Consider the following 24361-nt stretch of genomic DNA (forward strand, 5'->3'; position numbering starts at 1 on the left):
CTCTCGAGTGCTGGTATAACAGGTGTGTGCCACCATGCCTGGCTGAGACATGGTTTCATTAAGCAGCCCAGGCTGGCCTTGAACTTGGGATAGTCTAGCCCAGCCTCCTGCATAGCTGGACCCCCTGCTGGTGGCACCACTGATTTGGATTACTTTCTTGAGATCTAGGCAGGCTCCCTCTGAGTGTATGCTATTCTGAAAGATAAAATGGGGGAGTGTTTTTATTCTGTTGTGGAGAATGTTTTCCAAAAGCTTGATTCTATAGAGACAATTGCGCTTTGCCGTTGGGTGTTTATGACAACAGTTGTTCAGAGTAGTCAGCGTTGAGTGTGTCCCATTGCCTTGTGCTCTAGGGGGTGGAGGTGATAGATTCCTCTGAGAAATGTGCAGGTGCAGGAGCTTGGGGGAGATGCTGCCTCTCCTGGAGTTATCCTGCTAGTTTCCTAGCAACCCACCTGTTGCTATGGTGATACATTACCAGGCAGCAGATACAGTGCACTGTGGAATTTATGCTGTGCTTGTTGCATGGGAGGCCGTGTGCATTTTCTATTATCTTCCTTTGGCTAGACTCAGTATTTAGCATATGCTACCTGAAATGTTTAAGAGGAAGAACATGTGTGTGGCTAAAATAATGAGACAGATCTACCAAATGGAACCTAAAGTGTGTGTTCCAGTAAAGGCCTCCTTCACACTGAGGCAGTTTTAGAAAATCTTTGACAGTGGTGTTGTGTACATGGTTTTTCCACACCTGCCGTGGAGCAGCCTTTGTAAAAACTCATCATTTGGAGACCATTCTGGTGACGTAGTTGATGGTGCACGAATATTAGTTAGGTTCCACTGCGAACAACAGAGACTTCAAATAATAGTGGCTTAAATCTGATAGAGCTGTTTGTTTGAGACCGGGTCTCACCGTATAGTTGAGGCTGGCCTTCAACTCACTAAGTAGCCCAGGCTGGCTTTTTGTTTTTTCCTCTTTGAGACAGGTCTCGCTGTGCAGTTCGAGCTGGCCTTGAGCTCACTTTGTAGCCTAAGCTGGCCTCAAACTCGCAATGATCCTCCTACCTCAGCCTCCTGAGTGCTGGGATTACAGGCGTGCACCACTACGCCCGGCTTCTCCCAGGCTGGCCTTGAACACAAAGCGATCCTCCTGCCTCAGTCTCCATGCACCACCTCACCTGGTTTGAGAACTGTTCATTTGTTGTGGTGCTGGGAGTCTCGTGCACGCTGTGCCTTGGCAGCAGTTGAAGCAGAGGCACTCTGCTGCCTCTCTCACAGCCCTTGCGCTGGTGCATCCACCTGCGCTCCCTCTGATCTCCCTTCATCACACCCTGGCTGATGAGCTGACTGAAGAACAGATTGCTGAATTCAAGGAAGCTTTCTCCCTATTCAATAAAGATGGTGATGGCACCATCACAAAAAAGGAAGTAGGAACTGTCATGAGGTCACTGGGTCAGAACCCAACAGAAGCTGCACTATAGGATGTAATCAACGAAGCAGATGCTGATGGTGAGGGCACCATTGACTTCCTAGATTTTTTGACTATGATGGCTAGAAAAATGAAAGATACTGGTGGCAAAGAAATCTGTGACACCTTCTGAGTCTTTGACAGGGATGGAATAGGTTACATCAGTGCAGCAGAACTAAGTCACGTCATGACAAACTTAGAAAAACTAGCAGATGAAGAAGTAAAGGAAGTGTTCAGAGAAGCAGATAGTGATGGAGACGGACAAGCCGATTACGAAGAGTTTGTATAGGTGATGTCTGCAAAATGAAGACTTATTTTCATCTACTCCCCTCTCTAGAAGAACCAAATTGGTGACGTCATGAGTTTGCTTCCTGGTACCGGAAAAAAACGAAAAAAAAAAAAAAAAACAAGAACCAAATTGAATCTTTTACTTACCTCTTGGAAAAAAAGATAAAAAACAAAAAAGTTCATTTATTCATTCATTGTATGGCAAAACTGAATGTTGAAAGTACCTTCTGTCCATATATACAAAATCTGCATGTATGGTTGGTGGTCCTGTCCCCTAAAGATGAAGCTCCACATCAGTTTTACAATATAAATACTTATACTACCTTAGTGATAAGGAAGCGCTTAGAGGACTCCGTAAAGTTCCTAATGATTAGTACAGTGTTTGGGCTGGCCAGTTTTTCCTGTGTGCAGCTTGAGGATTTAGCACAATCAAGCATTTGTATTAAGATTGAAAAATGAAAAAAACAAAGTCAAAACCTATTCAGATGGGTTCAAGGTTAATTTATCAGTATAAATTGTCATGGCTGGTTTACTGAAAACAGACACATTTAAAATTGGTTTGCCTCAGGGCGCTGTGCAGAAAATGGGTGAGGGATAAACTGTTGAGATGAAGCCCCAGTGGGAGGATGGTCCTCTTGCACTTCCCTATGCACTGACCCATGGTGGCGATGACACACCGTGGTGGCATGCCCGTATATGTTGGTTTGTCGATGTCTGCCTTGTACTAAAGTGAAATGGGTGTCAGGCTGTCACTCACACAAGTTTTAAATAAATCTACAAGGGAGCGTCTTTGGTCTCTGTTTTTAAAACCTTGTGAACCATGACTTGGAGGCAGCAGAGTAGGCTGTGGCTGTAGACTTCACAACCACCGGCAGTGCTGTTCAAGAAATTATAGTTCATGTCCTTCCCAAGTTGTAAATGGTAGTCCCTTGGCTGTAAAAAGACCATTAACCAAAAAAGAAAAAGAACTGTTTGTAATTATAGGAAATTCAAGGGCCTGGTAGCCCAGGGTGGCTGCACTCCTAGAAGTGCTCACAGATTCAGGCTTTTCCAGCTCTGTGTCCTGCATCTTTGAGGCCTAGCCCTTTGTTCATGGTCTGAGATGGCTGATTCCAGCCATCACATCTGAGTTTGAAGAAAGCAGTGATGACTTCTGCTTACATCCTGTCAGCCACGTTGTAGCTTTTTTAAAAAATGGAATGGTAAAGTTTATTCAAGAAAACAAAATGGAGAGTGAAAGAGAAACTGGCTCTGCAGAGTGGGCTAAGAGTGAGTACATATGATAAAAGGGAGCAAGCAAAGATCAGAGTACACACTGCATCTGAGAGACAGTGTGGCTGTCATGGAAAGTCACGGTAGCCCAGGCTGTGGTCTTGTGGCAGACCCTGCTGCAGAAAATATGGGGAACTGTGGTCATCCTTTAATCTTGGCATCCAGATGTTTCATTCGATAGTAGTTCTGTGTGAACGGAGGAGGAAGAGAGTGGAGATGGGTGAGCAGCTATGGTCTCTGCCACATTTAGGAGTGTTATTCCCCCAACAGGCTGTAAGATTTCAAGGTAACATGACAAAAAATTAAATTATACTTAAATATAAAAATTAGAATGTGAAAAAAATTTAAAAAAATTAGAATGTGAGCATCTCACCAGGTGTGGTGGTGCACGCCTATAATCCCAGCGCTCTGGGAGACTGAGGCAGGAGGATCGTAAGTTCAGCTTCACCTGGGCAAATTAGTGACTTAGTGAGCCCCCTGACTTCACGGTACTTTACAAAGGGAATGTGAAACTCTCCGCTGGTTTCTCCACTCAGGTCTACCTTGAGCGACCTGAGAGCTGCCCAGGGACAGGACTGAGCGCTCTGGTTTCCTATGTCATCTGCACAGAGCTCCCGAGAAAGAGGCTTGTCACATAACGCGACTTGCTTCCTCGCCCCCCAGGAAGAGGAGCGGTTGAAGGGCTCTGGTGTGACAGTGACAGCGTGGTAGGGACTGGCATTGCTCACAGGGTCTGTAGCTGACAGCCAGTGTGGGTCACTGTGAGAGCACTTTACCTGAGGCACTGGCACCTTGCCAGGCACCTCTTGTTCGGCAGTGCTTGGTGCTCGGCTCTTAGCAACATGGGATGGTTCACTGGGCTCACTCTCCTCAGGTTTGGCACCTCTAGGTCTTGGGGTCAGTAGCTAGCAGTGTCTGAGGGTGCAGGGGGACAGCCGTCCAGGTAACTGCCTGGGTAGATGTCGAGCAAGCAGAGACAGCAGCCTCCGCAGCTCTGTGAGCCCTGTTTTGGGTGGGAGAGTGGGTGCCCGGGCTCCTGCTGTGGCTGTGCCTACAGGGGATGGTGTGGTGGCGCCCCATCCTGCCGTCCAGGCCACTTTTCTCGTGCAGAGCGCTCCTGCAGTCATCCCCTTGGCTGCCCCTGGCCGCTGTGTTTCTGGAATGTGTTGTATCTACTCCTCAGATGTCCGCCTCATCCCTCTCAGGGTTTGAAGCAGCCCTTGTAGTCCACGTCAGCCTCCGGCCTGAGGCCTCGGGGCTCATCCTCGTCAGTAGGCCAGGTATCCCTGTCTCCATCTGAGTGGTTTTCTCACTCATCCTTAGAGTTTCCTGTTTTAGTCTGCAGCCAGGTCCCTGCGAGCCACCTCTCTGGCGGGAGGATTCTGAATGTAAATACATCTGGGAAAAGGCATCCTGTCCCCCAGAGTTTCCTGTTTTAGTCTGCAGCCAGGTCCCTGCGAGCCACCTCTATGGCGGGAGGATTCTGAATGTAAATACATCTGGGAAAGGCATCCTGTCCCCAGAGTCTTCCAACCGGCAGGCCGCCTCCTGATCAGGCCTGTGGCTTTCTGTTTGTCTTGTGGCTTTGAGCTAGGGATCCTGAGGCCCAGCAGTCCTGTCTACACCTGTGGGCTCATCACAGTGCCGCAGGTTTTGAGATGCACCTTTATCCATTTTTCTTGAGGTAGACGTGGGCATGTCTTGCTGCTATGAAAGAAGTTTCTAGCTGGGTGTGGTGGTGCACACCTGTAATCCCAGCACTGGGGAGGCTGAGTCAGTGCCGAGGTCCCAAGGCCCCAAAGTCTAGGTGGGAGAAGGAGGAATCCGCCAGGACTTCTTTTATTATTATTTGTGATGCGGCTCATACTGTGTTGCCCAGGCTGGTCTCAAACTCCTGGGCTGAAGAGATTCTCTTACTAGGTGAGTGTGGTTGTCCACACCAGTAATCCCAGTAGCGAGGTTGAGGCGGGAGGATCACCATGAGTTCCAGGCCAGCCTGGGTTACATAGTGACTTTAAGAGCAGCCAGAGCTGTATAGTGAGACTTTTTCTCAAAGCAAAACAACAAAAAACAAAAACACATTTCTAGGAGCCAGGACTTGAGCTTTATTTCCAGGGTCTGTGGAGTCTTAGGCTAGAACTGATGACCGTAGGTCTTGTACACCTTCTGCCTTTAGTTCGGTTAGTATCTTGGTGCCACTCAGGTTATAGTAGCCTTTGTTTTTTTTTCTTTTTCTTTTTTTTTTTTTTTGGTACTAGGAACCGAGCTCAGGACCTTGCACTTGCTAGGCAAGCGCTTGTGCTACTGAGCTCTATCCCCAGCTCAGCCTTTGTGACTGAAGGTGGCAGGGGCTGTATGTCAGCTGGACTATTGTCAGCTAAGTGGGCTGCCCAAGGTTCTTTGCAGTCCAGAGCTGCCTGTCCCCAACAAACAGCAGAGTCCTGATTGAAAACAATTACTGTGCCTTGTTGCCAGAGGGAGTAAGCTTCCTGCAGATTGTCCTTGTGTCCTTGTGTCCTGTGATGGTGAGCAGTGTTTCTGGAAACCCCTTAGACTGGGGTTAGTTGTAGCTAGTTCGTGGCAGAAAATAGCTGGGTCGGAGTTGTACTTGGCTAAGTATTTATTGGTAGGTATGGGCAGTGACAGTCACTTGTCCCTGTCTTCCTTGGCATGTTCTATCCTGGTCCTGATCTGTTGGTTTCTGAACCTGTCCTCTTGTAACCCTGTGTGTCACTGCAGGCTCCTTTACCCAAAGACACCTTTGGGTAGCTTCCCGCCCAACACTGGGGTAGAACCAGGCAGCATGTCTTTTTTTCTTATCTGTCCACACCAGTAATCCCAGTAGCGAGGTTGAGGCAAGAGGATCACCATGAGTTCCAGGCCAGCCTGGGTTACATAGTGACATTCAGATAGGGTCTTGCTATGTAGTTGACTAGCCCAGGTTAGCCTCAAAGTGGTGATCCTCCTGCCTCAGCCTCTTGAGTACTGGATTACAGGTGTGACACCACCATGCCCCGTCTTGCTGAGGCCTTCAGGAGTCCTGGGAAGGCCTGGTTGGGGGAAGTTGCTGGGATTTGGGGCTCACATTTGCAGTCTGCTGCCCGTACCACACTCTTCCAGGCTGTTTGTGCCCCACCCCCATCCCCTGCACCTGGCACAGCCCAGCTTGGTCACGTAGTGGGTTAACCAGACTGAGCCATCTGAGACCTGTGATTTCCCCCCAGAACCGCTGCCCCCAGAGGTGGGGAGCTGGCTTGCACTTGTCATTTGGCCCTGGGGACATGAACGCTCATGTGGCCGCAGATCACTGATTGCTTTGCTGGTGTCTGAAGGGTGGGGTGCAGGTGGGCTGACTTGACCTTTTGGGAGGAGCACGTGGAGGTGGCAGTGAAGCATTGTGTCCCCTGAGTTGTGCCCACTGCTGGGCTGATGAGGCGCAGCAGCGGCAGCGTGGCTCCGAGCGTGTATCTTGGGTGGCGGCTGGATTCTTCTCAGACTCTGGCCCCGCGTTTGAGCCCTGCTCCAGTTAATGCTGTGTGAGTTTGGCCCCGTGCCACCCCATGATCCTCTCGGTGTGGTCCATGGTGTCTGCTGTTCCCTAGCTGAGTAGGCAGGTTAGATGAGAGCCTGGATTCTGAGTTTCCCCCAGTCTTGCTTCCTGAAATCAAGGGTACTGTATACCTGCTTTAGCACAGGCACTCTTGAGACAGTCCAGACAGTTGTTTTTTTTTTTTTTGGTTTTTTGAGACAAGGTCATGCTGTGTAGCTCAGGCTGGCCTCAAATATCTGATCCCCCTGCCTGTGCTTCCTGGGAGTACAGGTGTGCACCACTGCGCCTGGCTGAGATTTGCTTTTCAAAGAGGGGTTTCTTCCCCGCCCCAGTAAGTCTTCAAGTACATTATTGACAAGCACCAGTCTTGCTGCTATCAGGCCTTGAAGAATGAAATTTTATCCCAACCTTCTTACTATCCTGTCACAAGATGTCCCCCCTTTGCTAGTTTAGCTCTCAAGATGTGGCACCCTGCTTTGACCTGCACTCTCTAGGTCCCAGGTGTTGTGAGCCTGCTGTCTGTCTGTCCTAATCCTGTTCGTGGACTCTGCCTGGGGCCTTTCCTCAGGACCATAGCTGGTGACACACCACATACCTTGTTTTGAGTGGCCATGTGATCATTTTATGAGTGACCCATGCAGTCTTATTTTCTGCTATAAACTTGTTTATGTGCAGATACTCACATAGGAGAATTAGGTTTATAAAAATATTACACTTGAACAACATCAAGAAGCCTTGTCTGAAGCCAGCTGTGGTGGCTCACACTTGTAACCTATGTACTCTTCAGAGGCTAAGGCGGGAGGATCAGACCCAGCCTGGACAATGTAGCAACTTAATGATACACTGTCTCAAAATAAAATAAATTGGGGATGTAGCTGGTGGGAAGGCTTTGGGATCAATCCCCAGTTCAGGGGGTAAAAAAAGAATCCTTGTTGGATGTAATACAAATACGAATCTTGTTTTTTTTGGTTTATAGGTTTGGTTAAAAAAAAAAAAAAAACTAACTTCATTTCATTTTCAGTTATTTGTTCTACAGAAGTAGAAGTCTTATCTTCATTTAAATCATCAGGTTGTTTCCCTGTGATTGCTTTCATTACTTGTGAAACTTCAGGTTATAAGGACTCGAAGGCCTGGTACTCCCTGATCCCAGGAATGCTGGAGATAGCTGGAGAGGGTGAAATGAACCACATCCATGAGGCCCCTCTAGCCCTGGGACCTGACAGCGCCACTTTTGGACACCCTGTGGTTTATGTATTACAGGCTGGGCGGGCCCAGGCCGGGGCTGGTCCTTACCCTGGGAAAGAAGCTCAATGCAGCCCTCTGTGGAGACTGCCCGCCTCACACTGCTTTTCTTTCCAGCTCTTGCCAGCCCTGTCGCAGACCTGAGAAAATGCTCCGGAGGCTCGGGGGTGCTGTGCCAGGACCTCAAGACGGCGGCGGACTGCGGGGCGGTGCGGCACTGCCAGCAGACTGTGTGGAGCAAGCCCACAGTGGTGAGCCTGGAACTGGTGGTGGCGCGCTTTCTAGCCTGTCTCTCTGGGCTGCTCTTGTCACTGTGTGTGGGTGTGGCCGTTTTGCCATCCAGGATACCTGGCTCTTGGTGGCAGAAATAGCCTGAAGTCCTCTATGCCCTGCCTTCAAGGCCTGTCTGCAGGTCTCACCTACCACTTCTGAGAGCCTTCTTCCCTCCTCCCAAATAGGCAGGCCACTGACTGCGATCCTAGCACTCAGGAGCTACTAAGGGTTTCTTTTTTGAGACAGGATCTTACTATGTAGATCAGGCTGGTCTTGAGCTCACCATGTAGCCCAGATTGGTCTCAAACAAACTCACAGCAATCCTCCTACCTTCGCCTCCCCCGTGCTGGGAGTACAGACAGGCATGTGCTGCCACCTCTGGCTCATTATTGCCAGTTTCCAACTGTAAGCACACTGGGAAAGATAGCACGGGTTTTCATCTGAAGGTAACGAGGGCCTCTGCAACAGTGTATGTTCCCATGCATCCTGAAGCGCCTGGGTTTGAGCCCTGTTGACCCTGCAGGATGCAGATCTGCTCTTGGCTTGCTCTGGGCTGTTTTTGACTGAGTGCAGTTTATTTTATTTTTATTTTTTAAATTTTCTTTTTTTTTTTTTTTTGTCTTTTTGAAACAGGGTCTCACTATGCAGTTCAGGCTGGCCTTGGGCTCACTTTATAGCCAGCTGGTCTCAAACTCCCAACAATCCTCCTACCTCAGCTTCCTGAGTTCTGGGATTACAGGCATGTGCCCCCACGCCCAGCTTGAGTGCAGTTTAAGCTCTGATTTTGTGCATCTTTAGGAAGAGAAGAAAACTTGATTAAACAATGCTGCTCTTTCGTCAGATAGTTTCTAAATTACTGGAAATTTCCTTCCGTGGTCATAACTACTTTCAGATTTGGTTTCTGATCAATATTCAGTCTTGTTCTGAATACTGATTCCTTTGTCCAAGTTGAATGTAGACTGAATGAGGATGTGAGGACTTTTCTATTTTCTTTTGGGTTTTTGGAAACAGGGTCTCAGTATATATGTCAAGATTGCCTCGAACTATATTTTCTAGGCTGGTCTTGTGATCCTCCTGCCTCAGTCTCTTGAAGTTCTCAACTTTTTTCTTTTTTTTTTTTTTGGTACCGGGAATTGAACTCAGGACCTTGCACTTGCCAGGCAGGTGCTTGTGCCAGTGAGCTATATCCCTGGCCCCCTGCCTCAGCCTCTTGAGTGCTGGGTTACGGCAGTGCTTCACCAGGCCTGGCCTGAGGACTTGCTTGACTCGTCTCGAGGCTCAAGCTTGCTCCTGTTATGGTCTCACACAGTGTCAGCCTGGCTAGGTCTAAAGGTTCCATTTGGTTTCCCTGCATGCTAACAGGGCTAACTTACCACTTTGGCACTTGGCCTGAGGGCATCACAAGAAGCAGCAAGTCTCCATCCTGTGCAGCCTCAAAACTGCAAAAGTGAAAGACTTTGCTTTGAGGAGAAAGCCGCAGAGCGCCTTGTTCCAGAATGGCAGCGGCGTAGAGAATTTGTTCCTCAGAATTTGATTCTGAGTGCCCAATGATCCAGGAACTTGACCCCTATAGCCAAGAGAGTGGAAAGCAAGTCCAAAATCCAGCAGGGCCAGCATTAATTCTTGTAGTTCCCTGTACAGCATCCAAGGCAGCAGCCCTTGGCACATTGTGAGCTCCAAAGGGCTTGGATGGCTCTACCCCTGAGGCACTTCTGGTGGTAGGAGCTTTCATGGCCTCTCTTTTGGGCCTGCTTTGCTCCCTTCTTGCAGCTTTCCTTAGATGATCCACTTTCCTGGCTTTTCCAGACTTCTGGGCTCTCCCTTGCAACTTTGGCTACACACAACATCACACATTCCTCTCAGGGTCATACCACCTGTCTCCCAGGCCTTCTGAAATCAGGATGGAAGTGTTCTTAACCTCACAACTCTTGCATTCTCCATGCACCTAAAACCAGCGCCACATGGATGATGCCAGGGTCTGCTGCTAGCTGGAGCAGTAGCCAGGCTTTCTGCTCTCTTGGCTATAGGGGTCAAGTTCCTGGATCATTGGGCACTCGGAATCAAATTCTGAGAAACAAATTCTCTACGCCGCTGCCATTCTGGAACAAGGCGCTCTGCGGCTTTCTCCTCAAAGCAAAGTCTTTCACTTTTGCAGTTTTGAGGCTGCACAGGATGGAGACTTGCTGCTTCTTGTGATGCCCTCAGGCCATCTTTTCTATTCTGTCCCTTTTCAGCAATCAAGATCTCCTCTGCTCTGTCTTTGCAGTCCACAGCTTTACTGAAGCTTCTCTTCTGGCCAGACTCAGTGTTTTAAGTCATTCTTTTAGGCTCTGTGCTCTTGATTTGCGACATAAGTCTGGCTAAAAGCCCCCAACAATAGCCGTGCCACAGCCTCAGCATTCAACTGCCTTGAAATTTCTTCTGCCAGATGAGTCTACTGCCTTTAATCTGTCTCAGGGAATATCTCTGGACACAAGCAAAATGCAGACATACTTTCTGCCAAGCCATAACACATCATCTGGAAACCTGAGCCTGGTCTTTACCAGCAGGATTTCTCTCAGTCTTCTGGTCTTCTGAGCTCTGACCAGAATCTCCCATACAGAACAGGCTGAGGTGTTCCAGCTGTACTCTTTTAGCTGGCATCTCCGAACCTTTCCAAACTTTTCCCACAAGCCATTCCCAAAGGCTCTTGAATCTTGAAGCAGGCGGTCAGGTATAGTCACAGCAGTGACTCCACTCCTGGTACCAAATTCTTAGTTACTTTCAGTTGTTGCTGAGACAAAATACCTAACACCTAAAATTAAAGAAGGAAAGGTTTACTTAGCTTACAGTTTGTAGAGGTTTCAGTCCATAATCACCGGGTTTGAAGGCAGGGTGGCATGGCACAGGGGCAACGGTTCTAGGTAGCAGAAGACAGCAAAAGCAACAAGAGCAAGAAGGTGGCAGGTGTAGGGCAAGCCTTCTGTCCTCCCTTATATTGTAAGCTGGCTATCCCATCATCCCATCCCCACCCCACTGTAGCACTCATCCCATCTCCTTGCCTTCCTCCTCTTGCAGAGGCTGAGGATGTTTATAAAGTGAGGACCTTGGCTCCCTGCTGAGTGGCTTAGTTAAACTTCTAAACTTCTCAAGTTGACACAGTATATCAATCATTACAGGGCAGAAGTTAGTTGACACCAAGGAGGGAGCCTGTGCCTGCCTGCCCCAGTTCCACAAGCACCAGCTGGAGTTCCTAGGGCTCCCGCCCTGGGTGGCACCCAGCCTTATCAGGAGGCTGGCTTTGGGGAGTGTCCCTGTGGTGCACACAGCACTGCCTTGGAGCATAAAGTAGATCAAGGCCAGTGACTGGCTGGCCCTGACTCCGTGAGCCACCCACTTGGAGCTGTGCTAAGTCTGTTGTGTTGCGTTCCTGAGCTGTTCTCTCAGGCACCACATGCGGGACAGGAAGGGGTGGGGGTCAGTCACATCCATCTTCCCGTTATCCCGTACTCATGGAGGTGGGCGCCAGGACAGAGTGTAGGACTGGCCTTGACGCCCGCCCTGGGCAGATAAGAGTGGGGAAGGGCCTTAGGGTCCGCAGCTGTGTCTCGTGTGAGTGGTGTCCCGCAAGCACAGATCTTTCTCCCTTGTGTTTCCATTTAGAAATCCCTCCCATGTGACATATGCAAACAGGTGGTCACTGTGGCAGGCGACCTGCTGAAAGACAACGGCACTGAGGTGAGCTACTGTGGTGGGTTGCTGTGGCTGAGGCCTGGTGCCCTGGTTCCTGGGAGAGCTCTGACTTGGGGCCAGAGAGGTGTGACCAGGCCAGGTTGCCACCGTCTTTACACCTGTGAAGTGCCGTACATGGTCTCCATCACATAGTCTTTCTTTCCTTCTGTCTGTCTGTCTGTCTGTCTGTCTTTTTGAGACAGAGTCTCACTATGCAGTTCAGGCTGGCCTTGAGCTCACTTTGTAGCCCAAAGGTCTCCTGGTCTTGAGCTCTCATTGATCCTCCTGCCTCAGCCTCCCAAGTGCTGGGATTACAGGCATGCGCCACCACACCTGGCTTTTTTTTTGGTTTTTTGTTCATCACATATTCTTTAGGAAGTATTGTTCACTCTAGACTGTACAAAAATCAGCTGAAGGGACTAATTTGCTGACCTCTGGCCCAAATATAAAATGCTCAGGGTTAATTGGGATTTTACGTTGCATGCCATTAACGTGAGGAAGTGTGTGGTTATCACTTTCGCTTTTTCTGCTCAGAATTCCTTGTCTCTGAGGCTGTAGGTCACAGGGTCTTCATTTTTATTTACTTTTTTTGAGATATGGTCTTGCTATGTAACTCAGGCTGGCCTTGAACTCACTATGTGGCCCAGGCTGGCCTTGAACTCAGGGCAGTCCTCTTGCCTCAGCCTCCCAAGTGCTGAGATTATAGGTTGTCATGTGCAACCACACCCAGCCTCATTTTGAATTTTCATGTCTGATTTTTAAAATTTTTTTTTTTTTTGGCCTATTTTTGCTGATGGAGACCAGGATTATCAAGAACTAGCTACTGTCTTTTTTTTTTTTTTTTTTTTTTCTGGTACCAGGAATCGAACTCAACCTTGCGCTTGCTAGGCAGGCGCTGTGCCACTGAGCTAAATCCCCAGCCCCTCTACTGTCTTTAAAAAATTTTTTTTGAGACAGGATAAGTTGCCCAGTCTGGCCTAGAACTTCCCATCCTCCTGCCTCAGCCTCGCAGGTGGATGGGGTTACAAATACGTGCCACTGTGCCTGGGTCTCTGCCCTCCTTTTTCCTGAGGGCTGACTTTTTGGGCTTGTGCTTTCTGGACGTTACAGAGGGCACCCTGCCCTCAGCCCCCACGGGGAGGAAGCCCTTCCTGCTTTGACCCTTGCCTTGTCCCTTGTTGTCCCCTTCAGGAGGAGATCCTCTCTAACCTGGAGAAGGTCTGTGACTGGCTCTCGAACCCCAACCTGTCATCCTCATGCAAGGAAGTGGTGGACTCCTACCTGCCTGTCATCTTGGATATGATTAAAGGAGAAGCGGTAGGTGATGGGCACGCACTCTTCCGCTAGGGCACGTCCCGGGCCCCAGGAGGTCACCCCCTGCCAAAGGCTGGAATTGAAAGCGTGTTCATAGCTTTGGGGTTCTGCAGCTCCTCGTGTGGTTCTGCCAGTCCTCCAGTACCTTGCCAGGGTGTCATGGTGGAGGCCCAGCACAGGGGCGGGGAGAATTGCTGAAGGTCATCTGTCCCTGAGTGTGTTCATAGATGCCAGCTGGGTGACTCATGTACTGAGCTCAGTGAGGAGACAGTGAACAAGAAAGTGGCTCCGTGTCTCTTGAGTCCTGTGAGTCACAGTTCAGGGTAACTCGGGGTGAGCCGCAGGGGCGCTTGTCTTCCAGTGCGGTGTGGATGCAGGCCGGGCACTAATCTGGAGCGACCTGGGGAGGAGAGCTGCGTAAGCAGCGGTAGGGCCGGTCCCGCAGGAGTGTCCGGGACTGGACGGAGGTGCTGGGAGGAGGCCTTCGAGGCTCTGTTCAAGGGCAGCGAAACCTGTGGAGTGACAGGGAGTAGGGTGGCAGGCCTCCAGGTCACTTTCCAAGGGGATCACTTTCCAAGGGGGTCCCTTAGCTCCCAGGGTTGAGAGCTGCCACAGGGGACACCCAGAGGTTATGGCCCTGTGAGGAGACACGGACAGGGGAGATGGACGCACGGATGTTCTGCTGTGGAGGGAACAAGAGGAGTGACAGGAACGGGGAGTGTTGGGTGTCTCCTGGTCTCGGGGAGGTGCTGGTGGAGCCATGTGCTGAAGTGGAGCTGGGGGGAGTGGTTGGGCTGCAGCAGGGGGAGACATTTGAAACCAGTGGGCTGCGGGAGCTCGTGGGGCTGTAGGGTAGAGGCCTGGACTCCCCCGTTCCCCGTGCTCCTTTCCTTGAAGGGAGAGCTTGTGGTGAGCCTGGAGGCCGCTGTATGGTTGGACACCTAGACTAATTTTCCTGTGCTGTTGAGGTATATGGAGCAGTTTGAACTTGTATACCAAAGTTGTGCTTACTTTTTTTTTTTTGCAGTCCTGGCAGTGGAACCCAGGGCCTCTGACACGCAAGGCGGGTGTTCGTCCACTGAACCATAGCCCTCACCCTTCATACTTTTTTATTCTGAGACAGGACTTGCTAAGTTGTGCAGGCAGGCCTTGAACTTGGGGACCCTGCCTCAGCCTCCCAAGTAGTTAGGATTAGCTGCATGCACTGCCATGCCCTGCTAGCTCTCTCCTTTGAAGGGTTTGAGGAGAGGCAAGTCACAGGCACAGAGTGGCCCGTTCTGTGCTTGTTGGGGAGGGCACTCAGCCGGGCCTGTCTTCCCCAGAGCAATCCTGGCGAGGTGTGTGCCGCCCTCAGCCTCTGCGAGTCTCTTCAGAGGCACTTGGCGGAGCTGAACCGCCAGAAGCAGCTCGAGGCCAACAGGATCCCAGAGGCTGACCTGCCCGAGGTGGTGGCGCCCTTTATGGCCAACATCCCCCTCCTCCTATACCCTCAGGATGGCCCCCGAAGCCAGCCCCAGCCGAAGGTGAGGGCCCTGGTGGAGTGGGTGGGAGCCAGGCGATGGGACGGTGGTAAGACTGAGTGCTGCGCATGCTGGAGAGGAGGTGGGTGGGGAGGTGTGTGCAAGCCTGCTTTTCCAGAACCAAGGGGTCCCTCGGCCCAACTGCAGGTGCATGACTGCCTTTGGGTTTATTGAACCATACAGCACCCCTCCCACTTTTTTTCTTGAGACAGGGTCTTGCTGTGTAGTCAGGTCAACCTTGAACTTACTATGTAGCCCAGGCTGGCCTCACTTGGTGATCCTCCTGCCTCGGCCGCCCTCGTGCTGGGATTATAGGTGTGCACCACCATGTCTCCATGCAGTTTCTACAGAATGGGAGATTTAAAATACACAAAGACGTCCACCTTTTTTCTCATTTGTTTTGATGCTGGGGTGGATCCCAGTGCCCTGTGTGCGCTGAGTGAGGGCTTCCTCACTGCTGAGCCACCCTCCACTGCAGCGAGCACCCAGTGATTGCAAACTCCTCAGTGCTTCCGAGCCTGTGCTGCCTGCTAGGGGCTACGTAGTCAGTTGCCCCTCACTTGGCACTGGGTAGGGGTCCAGCCTGGTCCTCTTGGCTGCAGCGCTGCCACCTAACTGCCGTTTCCACAGGCCAGCGGAGACGTGTGCCAGGACTGTGTCCAGATGGTGACCGACATCCAGACCGCTGTGAGGACCAACTCCACCTTTGTTCAGGGCTTGGTGGAACATGCCAAGGAGGAGTGTGACCGCCTGGGGCCTGGCTTGGCAGACATGGTAAGCTGTGTCTCCTGTGGCCAGGGAGCTGGGAGTGGGGGGCACTTCCCGTGCTGCTCTTTATCTTTGGTTTTTTGAGACAGGGTCTCACTATGTAGTTCAGGCTTGCCTTGAACTCACTGTGTAGCCCAGGCTGTTCTTGAACTTGGAGTGATCCTCCTGCTTCTGCCTCCTGAGTGCTGGGATTACAGACGTGTGCCACCATACCTGGCATCTTTTATCTTTTTTTTTTTTTTTTTTTTTTGCCTTTTTGAGGCAAGGTCTCACTATGCAGTTCAGGCTGGCCTTGAGCTCATTTTGTAGCCCAGGCTGGTCTTGAACTCACAACGATCCTCCTGCCTCAGCCTCCCAAGTGCTGGGATTACAGGCGTGTGCCACCATGCCTGGTGGAAATATTCTTGATAGTAGTTGGCACTGTGGGAAATGCTGGTTTGGTTTCTTGGGTGTGTGTTGTTGCACTGTTTAATTGACAACCTTTCTCTCCCCCAGTGCAAGAACTATATCAGCCAGTATTCTGAGGTCGCCGTCCAGATGATGATGCATATGGTAGGTGGCCGGGAGCCCGTTGGCCTTCTGGCTCTAAACGTTGTGTACAGGAACGCTGCGCATTTCGTGGTTTAGCTTCCCCTCTCCACTTTGAGCGCACTAAGTCGGACCCAGATGTCCTCCTCTGGTCTGCCCTCTACTCGCAGCCTGGTCCTTGTCCCACCCAGGAAGGCTGGTGCTGGGGCTGTGCTGCTCACGCCCCCTTTGCACACACGCAGTTGCTGTCACATTGTGTGTCCAGCTTTAACTCTGGGGTCTGCAGAAGCAGGCTGCTCTCTAAGCACACCAGGCCAGAAAACGGTGTAGCCTGAGTTCAGAGCAGAGCAGGGGAGGCCTGCCTGGCAGAAGGCAGCTGCTCCAGCCCTCACTCTGCACTGGTGTCTGCTGTCTGCTGCTGCTGGCTGGCAGGAGGCTTGGTTAGCAGTGGGAGAAGCGCTGGTCACAGGAAGGGGCTGGTTCCTCTGTGTCCAGAGCTGGTAGGCGCACCCGGCTGTTCTGCAGCATCCTGGCCCGTGGCAGGCGTTGGTCCCTTAGAGCTAACCTGTGGGGGCGCTTGTGTCCCCTGTTACACTGATTATCCTCACTGACATTGACACACACGCCCAGGTTTGTTCTCTGACACAGAGGCCTCACTGCCCATCACCTGCTTTGAGATAGTTTTTCTGGAATCCAGTGATGCCCGTGTGTGCCCTCAGCATTCAGGTCGATGGAACCCAGACCTTGTGGCCCACAAAGCCTGCCATTTCATTTTTTGTTTCTTATCTTTTTAAGGCAAGGTCTCCCTAAGCAGTTAGGCTGGCCTTGTACTGACTTTGTAGCTTAAGGCTGGCCTCGAACTCACAGTGGTGATCCTCCTGCCTCAGCCTTCTGAGTGCTGGGATTACAGGTGTGCACCCCCACGCCTGGCTAAGCCTGCCATTTCTGGTGGGTCCTTTTGCCCACGGTAGCCGCCCATCCACACAGACGTTTATTGTGGCTCCCACTCTGCCTCGTTGTAAAAACACTAAGAGGCAGTTTACGGGGCATGCACTTGGCGTGCGGCCCAGTAAGCCTTTGATGTGACTTGGCCTCATGAACTAGTGCTTCCTTCTAGCTAACTTCAGTATTTTCTCTGTCTACCTGCAGTGCAGAAATGTTTTGAAAATAGTGATATTTCCAATACCAGAAATCACCTGGGGGTTTCACAGAACATCGGTGGGGCCACATTTTATGTACACGTTGTAGGTTGCATTCAATTGATCAGTAGATACTTTCGCACAGGTGATTTTTACGTGGCTGATACTACTTCACAGTGGGTGGGACATATTTTCTATAACTGCTTCCTTGTGGCCGGAGGGTTAGATTGTTTTCATACTTGTCCTTGAAATGATAAACATTCCTGTAGCCAAGTACTGTGGACATCGCTGTTTTTCCCTCAGCGTTGAATACTTCGGCAGGATGTGCTGCATCTGAGCTTGACACACTGTCAGATCTGCCCTCAGGGCGAGCATTTGCCCATGGGTAGATTGGCCTGAGGCCAGGGACATGCAGCCCTGTGTCCTATGGGGAAGGCTTGGTAGGGTTAACTTCTGGGCCTGGGATTACAGGTGTGCACCCCCACACCTGGCTAAGCCTGCCATTTCTTGGAACCTGCTCTTTCAAGGTTCTGTGGAACCTCGGTGTGCGTGTTCTGGGATGGTAATAGCGTGGGATGGAGGGGACAGCGTGACTAGTGGGAGCAAGGTGGCTTGTGGGTACCAGACTGCCAGAGCCTTTCCCATAACTTCTGTGACGTTCCTGCGCCTGGTTAACTGCTTGACTGTTGTTTTAATTTTTCTTAACTTTTGTGTCCTTTCCTTTCTCTTATTTTCAACTCCGATTTCCTGGTTTTTTGTTCAACAGCAGGACCAGGTATGTGATGGAGAATTTGCTTTTAGTAGTGATACCTGCGGCTTCTAGTTATTTTGCGCTCTCTCCGCTGTCCCCTGTCTGGCGGGTCCACTCTGACCGATACCAGCAATGGTTGCAAGAGGAGGGGTCCCTCCCTTCTGGATACCTTTCCCCTGAGATGCAGCACTTGAGGTGCTGGGCGTCTGAACTCTCCTCCAAGGGGTGGGAAAGTGTGGTAACGGGGACCATTGTGACCCGGAGGCCTGGCTCGCAGGCACCTGTGTCTGTCGCCTTGTGGTGGGCATTGCATGTCTTCAGTGGCTTCTGCTGCATGAGCACATTAGCTGCAGACAGCCAGCATGCACTTCCCCCGTGGTGGATCCAGAGGATTGGAAACACTCTTGATTGTGGCTTCTGGTCCTTTCAGTTTGGGTTCCTTTGGGATCTGCAGGATGCTGGGGAGCTGGTGCCCCTGGGGGGTGTCCTGAGCATTGGCATCTATCTCTAGGATTGGAGTCATAGATGCTCGGAAGGCGATTTAAATCTTGATGGGAGAGGATTTAGATGAGGTGCCTGAATTTTCACCTACGCCTCCTGAGTCTTGGCCTCCTTCAAAAGCTTGCTCTTGGGCTGGGGATATGGTTCAGTGGCACAGCGCCTGCCTGGCAAGCTTGAGGTCCTGAGTTCGTTTCTTGGCACCAAAAAATATAAATAAAATAAAAAGCTTGCTCTGTCTTCAGCCTTATCACCCCTGCCCCTTCTTAAGTTGTGCCAGAGACAGAATTTGCGCTGTGCTTTTCCTCGTCCATCCCTCAGCTGTGTTTAATTTTGGAGGCTTTTTGATGGCTTGAGGTAAGCCATAGCAATAGTTGAGCCCTCCTGCCTTAACAGGCCGAGGCTTTAGCAGCTCTGGTCCTGCTGCCTTCGGCCGTGGTGGGCGGAGCCAGAGCGCAGGCCCCGAGCACTGCACGTGGGTCACATAGTGCACAGGGTCTGTGGACTTGGCTCCTTCAGTGTGAAGGTCAGGGTGTCTGAACCCTGTCCTCTGTGGCTGGCTGGCTGGGTGGTGAGAGGGATCAGTCTGAAGATCTTGTAATTGAAGTGATTCATCCCTTGGAGGATGGGCTCGCGTGTGTACCGTGTGCAGGTGTGAACACAGAATGTGGTGTTTTGAAAAGCCAGCATTTGTCCTGTCTCTGTGCTCTGTCACCGGACATGAGGCCCTTCCATTGAACCTGGAACCCCTGTCAGGCTGGGCTGGGCAAGGGGTCTTGTGGGGCTGCTGAGGGGCAGTGGGTGCGGGCTGTGTCTGATGGTGGCTCTGTGCTCTCTCCAGCAACCCAAGGAGATCTGCGTGCTGGTCGGGTTCTGTGTCGAGGTCAAGGAAGTGCCCATGCAGACTCTGGTCCCCGCCAGAGTGGCCGCCGAGAAGGTCCTCCCTGCCCTGGAGCTGGCAGAGCCCCTCGAGGTACCGGGCGTCCTCACTGTGCTCTGGCTGGGGCTGCGCAGCACCCTGCCCCTTCATGTTGTGTCACATGCTATGAGTCACACACACGCACGCTGTTTTGGGTTCCTGCCTGGCCCTTTTTGTTTTGACTGGGAATTGAGCTCTGGACCTTGCACTTGCCAGGCAGGCGCTGTGCCGCTGAGCTATATCCTTGGCCCCCTGCCTGGCTCTTAAAGGTCTAAGCATTGGAGGCCCCTAGGTACGATATGGGTGCCCTCCATAACTGCGCTGCCCCCACCCTGAGCTGTTGGGAACGTATTTCCTTTCTTTGGTTTCACAGCAGACTGTTCAGGTGTCAGCTCCAGTCTAACCTTTCACAGACTCCTGAATGTCTGCCCTTTGTGGGGCTTGGGCCTGCTGCCCCTGCATGCGCGCGGGTATCCGTGCCATTTCCTAGATCTCCTTCCTTGGGAATGAACCTGCTGCTCCATCCCATAATGAGCTTGCATTCAGCTCTTCAGGCAGTGTTCAAGGGTATGGTGAACAAGTGATGTCCTTGTGCCCCTGGGCCTAGCATCTTGCCTCTGCAGAACCCGGGCCATATGGTGCCTTAGCACATGGCACAGGCGCTTCTTGTTCTAGAATGTCTGAGGCACCTGATCATCTGCTCTCTCCTGTCACCTTCATATGACGGGCTGAAGTGTCAGGTGGAGTGAGAAGGGGCACTGCCTCCTCCCCGAGAGGTTCCTGAGGCCTCAGCCCACCCTGCCTGCCGAGTTCATGGCCAGAAAATGTGGTGGAGAGTCACAGCTTGTGTTATAAATGGAGCACGATTAAAACTTCTGTTCCTTCGTTACCTTCATTAGTTACACCAGCTGCATTTTAAGGCTCGGTAGACACGTGTAGCTGGTGCCTCCGGCCATGAATAGCAGAGGTCAAGGGTACTTGCACTGTCACAGAAAGTTTTGCCTAAAAGTATTGCTCTGTTACAAGTAGGTTCTAGAACAGTAGTCATAAGTGCTAACGGGACTTGGGAAAGTTGAGAGCAGACCCAAAAAGTGTTTATGACTCTGCCTTCTAAGTAGTAGATGTATGCTGACTCTCACTCTGTTCCTGCTCTGCTGTCTGTGAACACAGAGCGACGTGGAAATGGGTCTAACTCAACACCATGTGCGCAGCTCCTCAGGGTGGGGGCGGGGGCGGGTCAGAGGGCAACTGATTCCTCCTGCAGTGTGAATTCCTGGGGTTTTCTTTAGGGGAGGTGGAGCTGGGAGTGGGGTGGGATGGAGAAAAGGGAGGGCCCCCCACCGTGTAGCGAACAGTCGGGCATTGAGGCTGGAAATCTGGAGGGACCCAGTCGGCAGTGGCCCTTGGTGTGATACTAAGGTGCCCCAGGTCCTGTGTCCCCTGCCTCAGGGGAGCAGGACCCGGGGACATGTGTCCCAGCATTAGAACATTCTCTGTCTTCTCAACAGCAGGAGCTGGTCCGGGCCCACGACAACGTTGTATGCAAGGCGTGCGAGTACGTGGTGAAGAAAGTGGTCGAGTTGATTGACAACAATAGCACTGAGGTACACTGCCCTCCTCAGGGGGAGGATTTTGGCTCTTGCTGCTTTTTTGTGGAGCTGGGGATAGAACCCAGAGCCTGGTATGTGCTAGGCAAGTGCTTCACCGCTGAGCTACACTCCCCTCTAGGCTGAGAACGTGCACAGCCCGGTCCTGACTTGTAGAGGGCACTTTGCGCCCATGGGTCCCCATGGGCTAGTGCTGGGCAAGGCTGCCTTTGCCTGTTGCTGTGGTATTTTCTGGGCGAGGAGAAGGCACCGCACTGTTTGCTGGTCTTTCCCACCCCTGCCCAGCCTCCTGTCTTAACAGGACCCTCTTAACGTGTGTTTCAGGAAAAAATCATCCACGCTCTGGATAGTGTGTGCTCGGTGTTGCCCGAGTCCGTGTCAGAGGTGTGCCAGGAGGTGGTGGACACGTACGGCAGCTCCATCGTGTCGCTCCTCCTGCAGGAGGTGAGCCCCGAGCTGGTGTGCGGTGAGCTCCGCCTCTGCATGTCCGGCAAGGGCCGCCTCGGCCAGCCCAGGCTGCCCGTGCTGCGCAGACTGCACGTGCCTCCCGGTGAGTCCAGGGCACCGTGAGGGAGGGGGCACACACACGGGGCACCCTTGGGGTCTGGTAGGACCTTGTCCGTGCTAAGCCTTGTGCCCTGGTGTGTAGCACGCGTAACTCCGCTAAAGGATGGTGGCTTCTGTGAGGTGTGCAAGAAGCTGGTCGGCTACCTGGAGCACAATCTGGAGAAAAACAGCACCAAGCAGGAGATCCTGAGTGCCCTGGAGAAGGGCTGCAGCTTCCTGCCTGACCCCTACCAGAAGCAGGTATAGAGGCTGGGCTGCTTGCTGTGCTACCCGCTTTGGAGGCTGAGGGACAGTGGCTGCTGCTGCCCCAAGGCCTGAGGTCCAGGGTGTTTGCTTCACAGTGACCTCTTCGCTCACAGGGAGCAAAGGGCCTGAGCAGCTGAGGTCAGGCAGGGCATGGGTGGCCTGGAGTGGCAGGGGTGCTGGTAGGAGAGCACCCAGCGCCTGCCTGGCCTATTGTGGCCCCACTGTTCTCAGACACACCCAGATCTGGACATGTGTTTCTGTTTTCCTTGGCAGTGTGATGAGTTTGTGAGCCAGTATGAGCCCTTGTTGGTAGAAATCCTTGTGGAGGTCATGGACCCATCCTTCGTGTGCTTGGTAAGCCTCAGGCCAGTACCTGCCCCCCTGGCACTGTCACTGGGGAGGGCGTACCCTCCCTAGACGGCTCCCGAGAGTGTGGGGAGCCAGGAAGGCGGGGTGCTGGGTCTCTGGGCCTCTGCTGTCTGCAGCAGCCCTGGTGGTCTGGGTGCTTTGATTCCAGATGCTTCTGGAAGCTGTCACTCTCATCTCTGAAAAGGATCAGTTAGGTGGCTCTAAGTCTTCCCCCTTTTCTGGCAATACAGAAAATTGGAGCCTGCCATTCTGCCCGGAAGCCTCTCTTGGGAACTGAGAAGTGTGTGTGGGGCCCCAGCTACTGGTGCCACAACATGGAGACAGCAGCGCAGTGCAACGTGAGTAGGGGTGACCCTGCCCCACCCCCAGTTCAGGGTCATCAGCTTCCACCATGCCTTGAGTAGGCAGGAAACAGGCCTACTCAGGCCTGCCCAGTGACGGCAGAGCTGACTGCACTCTGGTCTGTGGAGTGAAGCAGGTGGCTATTTCTGCTTTCCTGCTCCAGTGCCCTGTGCCAGCGTCGGGTGTGCACGGAGCCCTGGGACTCGCGCAGAGCCAGTCCTCCTGCACGCCCGTGGCTCGCTTGTCCTTGCCGGAGCCCAGCCTGAGTCTTCACCTGGGTTGGGGAGCTTTTCTCCAGTGGCCCAGCCCGGTGTGTCAGCCCTGGCCAGCAGCTCCCTGGTGCCATGGCGGTCCTTGCCTGTGCAGCCCCCAGTTGGGGGTGACGGGTGCTCCTTTCCTGGGTGGGGATTTGGGGCCTGGAAAATGCTGAATGTTACTTAACGTTCCTTTGCGCAACTTTTCCTTCCTTCCTGCGGTTCCTTGTGACCCCATCGGGAGATTAGTCATTGTGGCCACTGCAGGGAGGGCCAGAGAGGCCACACCCTGGCCTCCGTGTCTAGGCCCGCTGCCCGAGGCCTGAGCTGGATCCTGCCCTGGCTGCTGGACAGGTCTGCCCCTGTGCAGCCAAGCAGCTACAGGCCAGGGCTGGTGTGAGTGGTGAAGAGGCCCTGGGCCCTGCTTGTGGGGGTCCATCTGGAGAGTCCCCAAAGCTCTGGCTGCATCTCCCTTTTCAGAGAGGTCATCCTGGGCCCTCACCGTGTGGTGCCAGCAGACCTAGGGGAAGATTCCTGCTCCTGTTTTTCGGTGATGTGTGGTACACTAATGGGCCAGAGAAGCAGTTTGTGAACTGAAGCCTAAACCGGGTTCCCTCTCTCCCACCAGGCTGTGGAACATTGCAAACGTCACGTGTGGAACTAGAGCATCCTTCCTGCGGGAACTGTAGCATCCTTTCCTCCTTGTGTGTCTGGGGTAACAAACACACAGATCTGTATGACTTTGTTACAAACTAGGTTCCTTCCCCTGACCCCCATTTCTCTCCCTCATTGTAGCATTGCTGTCACGTGGTTGGCGCGATAGCTGCTTTCAGTGTCCTTTGTATGCTGGAAGGTTGAGGACACTGGGCCTGAGGTCTCAGCTGTCCTCACATGGCACTGGCTGGGGGAGTTCTCACTGCTTGTTTAGACCTTCTTCCAAGCCCTGAGAGGCAGCTGGGCTCTGGGGTCACCTCCTGTCCTACAGAGGGACTGTCTTCCCTTCCTGCTGCCCGACAAAGGCAGTTTCATATGAAAGATTAGAAGCTCAGAATAATTAGGCTTTGAAAGTAACATAATTCCCAGTATGATGGCACAGAGTTTGGGAGTAGCTGCTGGTGGCTCAGAGGACACTGGTGGGACATTGTCCCAGTGACCCGGGTTCGTTGTCCTGGGTCACCCTTTGAATCTGCTTTCCTGTCTTCTCCTGTGGATGCTTTGTTTGGGGTTCTGGCGTGGGGGGTGGGGTGGGGCGGGGCAATTGCCTGACTGTAACCTGCTGGCTCTAGGCAGGGCCTGCAGGCCTGGCTTTTGTGTGAGGCCTTTGCACGGTGGTGACCACTGTCTGTCTGCTCCTGTGTCTGTGGCTTTCAGGGCCCTGCCTCGTGCTCGGCATGCCCTGGTCCCCCTTCCCTTTCAAATCCATGTGGATGACAAGCTCCTAAGCCTCTGCGTGGTAGAGGGTGACAAGCCGAGGCACCTGCGGGGTGGGTACTGGCCGGATCGTGGCTGCTGCCTGTTTGGCCCCTGAAGCTTCTCTTCCGTTGTTGCTGGGAGGCTGCAAACAAAGCCAGCAAGCCAGCCACTTGCTAGTAAATGGACTTCGTGATTTTCATTTGTTTTGCACTAAAGTTTCTGTGATTTAACAATAAAGTTCTGTTAACCAGATCCAGGCCTGAGTGTTTCATGACAGCTCTGCGCCCACGGGCTGTCTTGGCCAGGAAAGTGAAGCCCTGGGGTG

At 52.3% G+C, this 24361-nt stretch overlaps 1 protein-coding gene and 1 pseudogene across 6 annotated transcripts; both read left to right on the forward strand.

Annotated features, from left to right (window-relative positions):
- The first annotated feature begins 1106 nt into the window (after nt 1-1106).
- On the forward strand, nt 1107-1772 carry LOC102003803 (annotated as a pseudogene).
- A 6098-nt stretch (nt 1773-7870) lies between these two features.
- On the forward strand, nt 7871-24288 carry Psap (prosaposin). 6 transcript variants are annotated; one of them, XM_013516831.1, is made up of 14 exons: nt 7871-8068; nt 11733-11807; nt 12993-13118; nt 14438-14638; nt 15266-15409; nt 15899-15955; nt 17837-17845; nt 19161-19292; nt 20747-20842; nt 21170-21395; nt 21495-21652; nt 21932-22012; nt 22258-22365; nt 23252-24288. In XM_013516831.1, exons 1-14 carry the CDS (start codon nt 7886-7888, stop codon nt 23285-23287), a joined length of 1632 nt encoding a protein of 543 aa, XP_013372285.1. In that variant the 5' UTR covers nt 7871-7885; the 3' UTR covers nt 23288-24288. The 6 variants fall into 6 exon arrangements, with proteins under 6 accessions (XP_013372285.1, XP_013372287.1, XP_013372286.1 ...); XM_013516833.1 differs by having other exon boundaries at nt 20750-20842; XM_013516832.1 differs by having other exon boundaries at nt 17840-17845.
- The last annotated feature ends 73 nt before the right edge of the window (nt 24289-24361 follow it).

This window comes from Chinchilla lanigera, unplaced genomic scaffold (genome assembly GCF_000276665.1).
Source record: "Chinchilla lanigera isolate Chin_1 unplaced genomic scaffold, ChiLan1.0 scaffold00036, whole genome shotgun sequence".
In the NCBI taxonomy this organism is placed as follows: domain Eukaryota; kingdom Metazoa; phylum Chordata; class Mammalia; order Rodentia; family Chinchillidae; genus Chinchilla; species Chinchilla lanigera.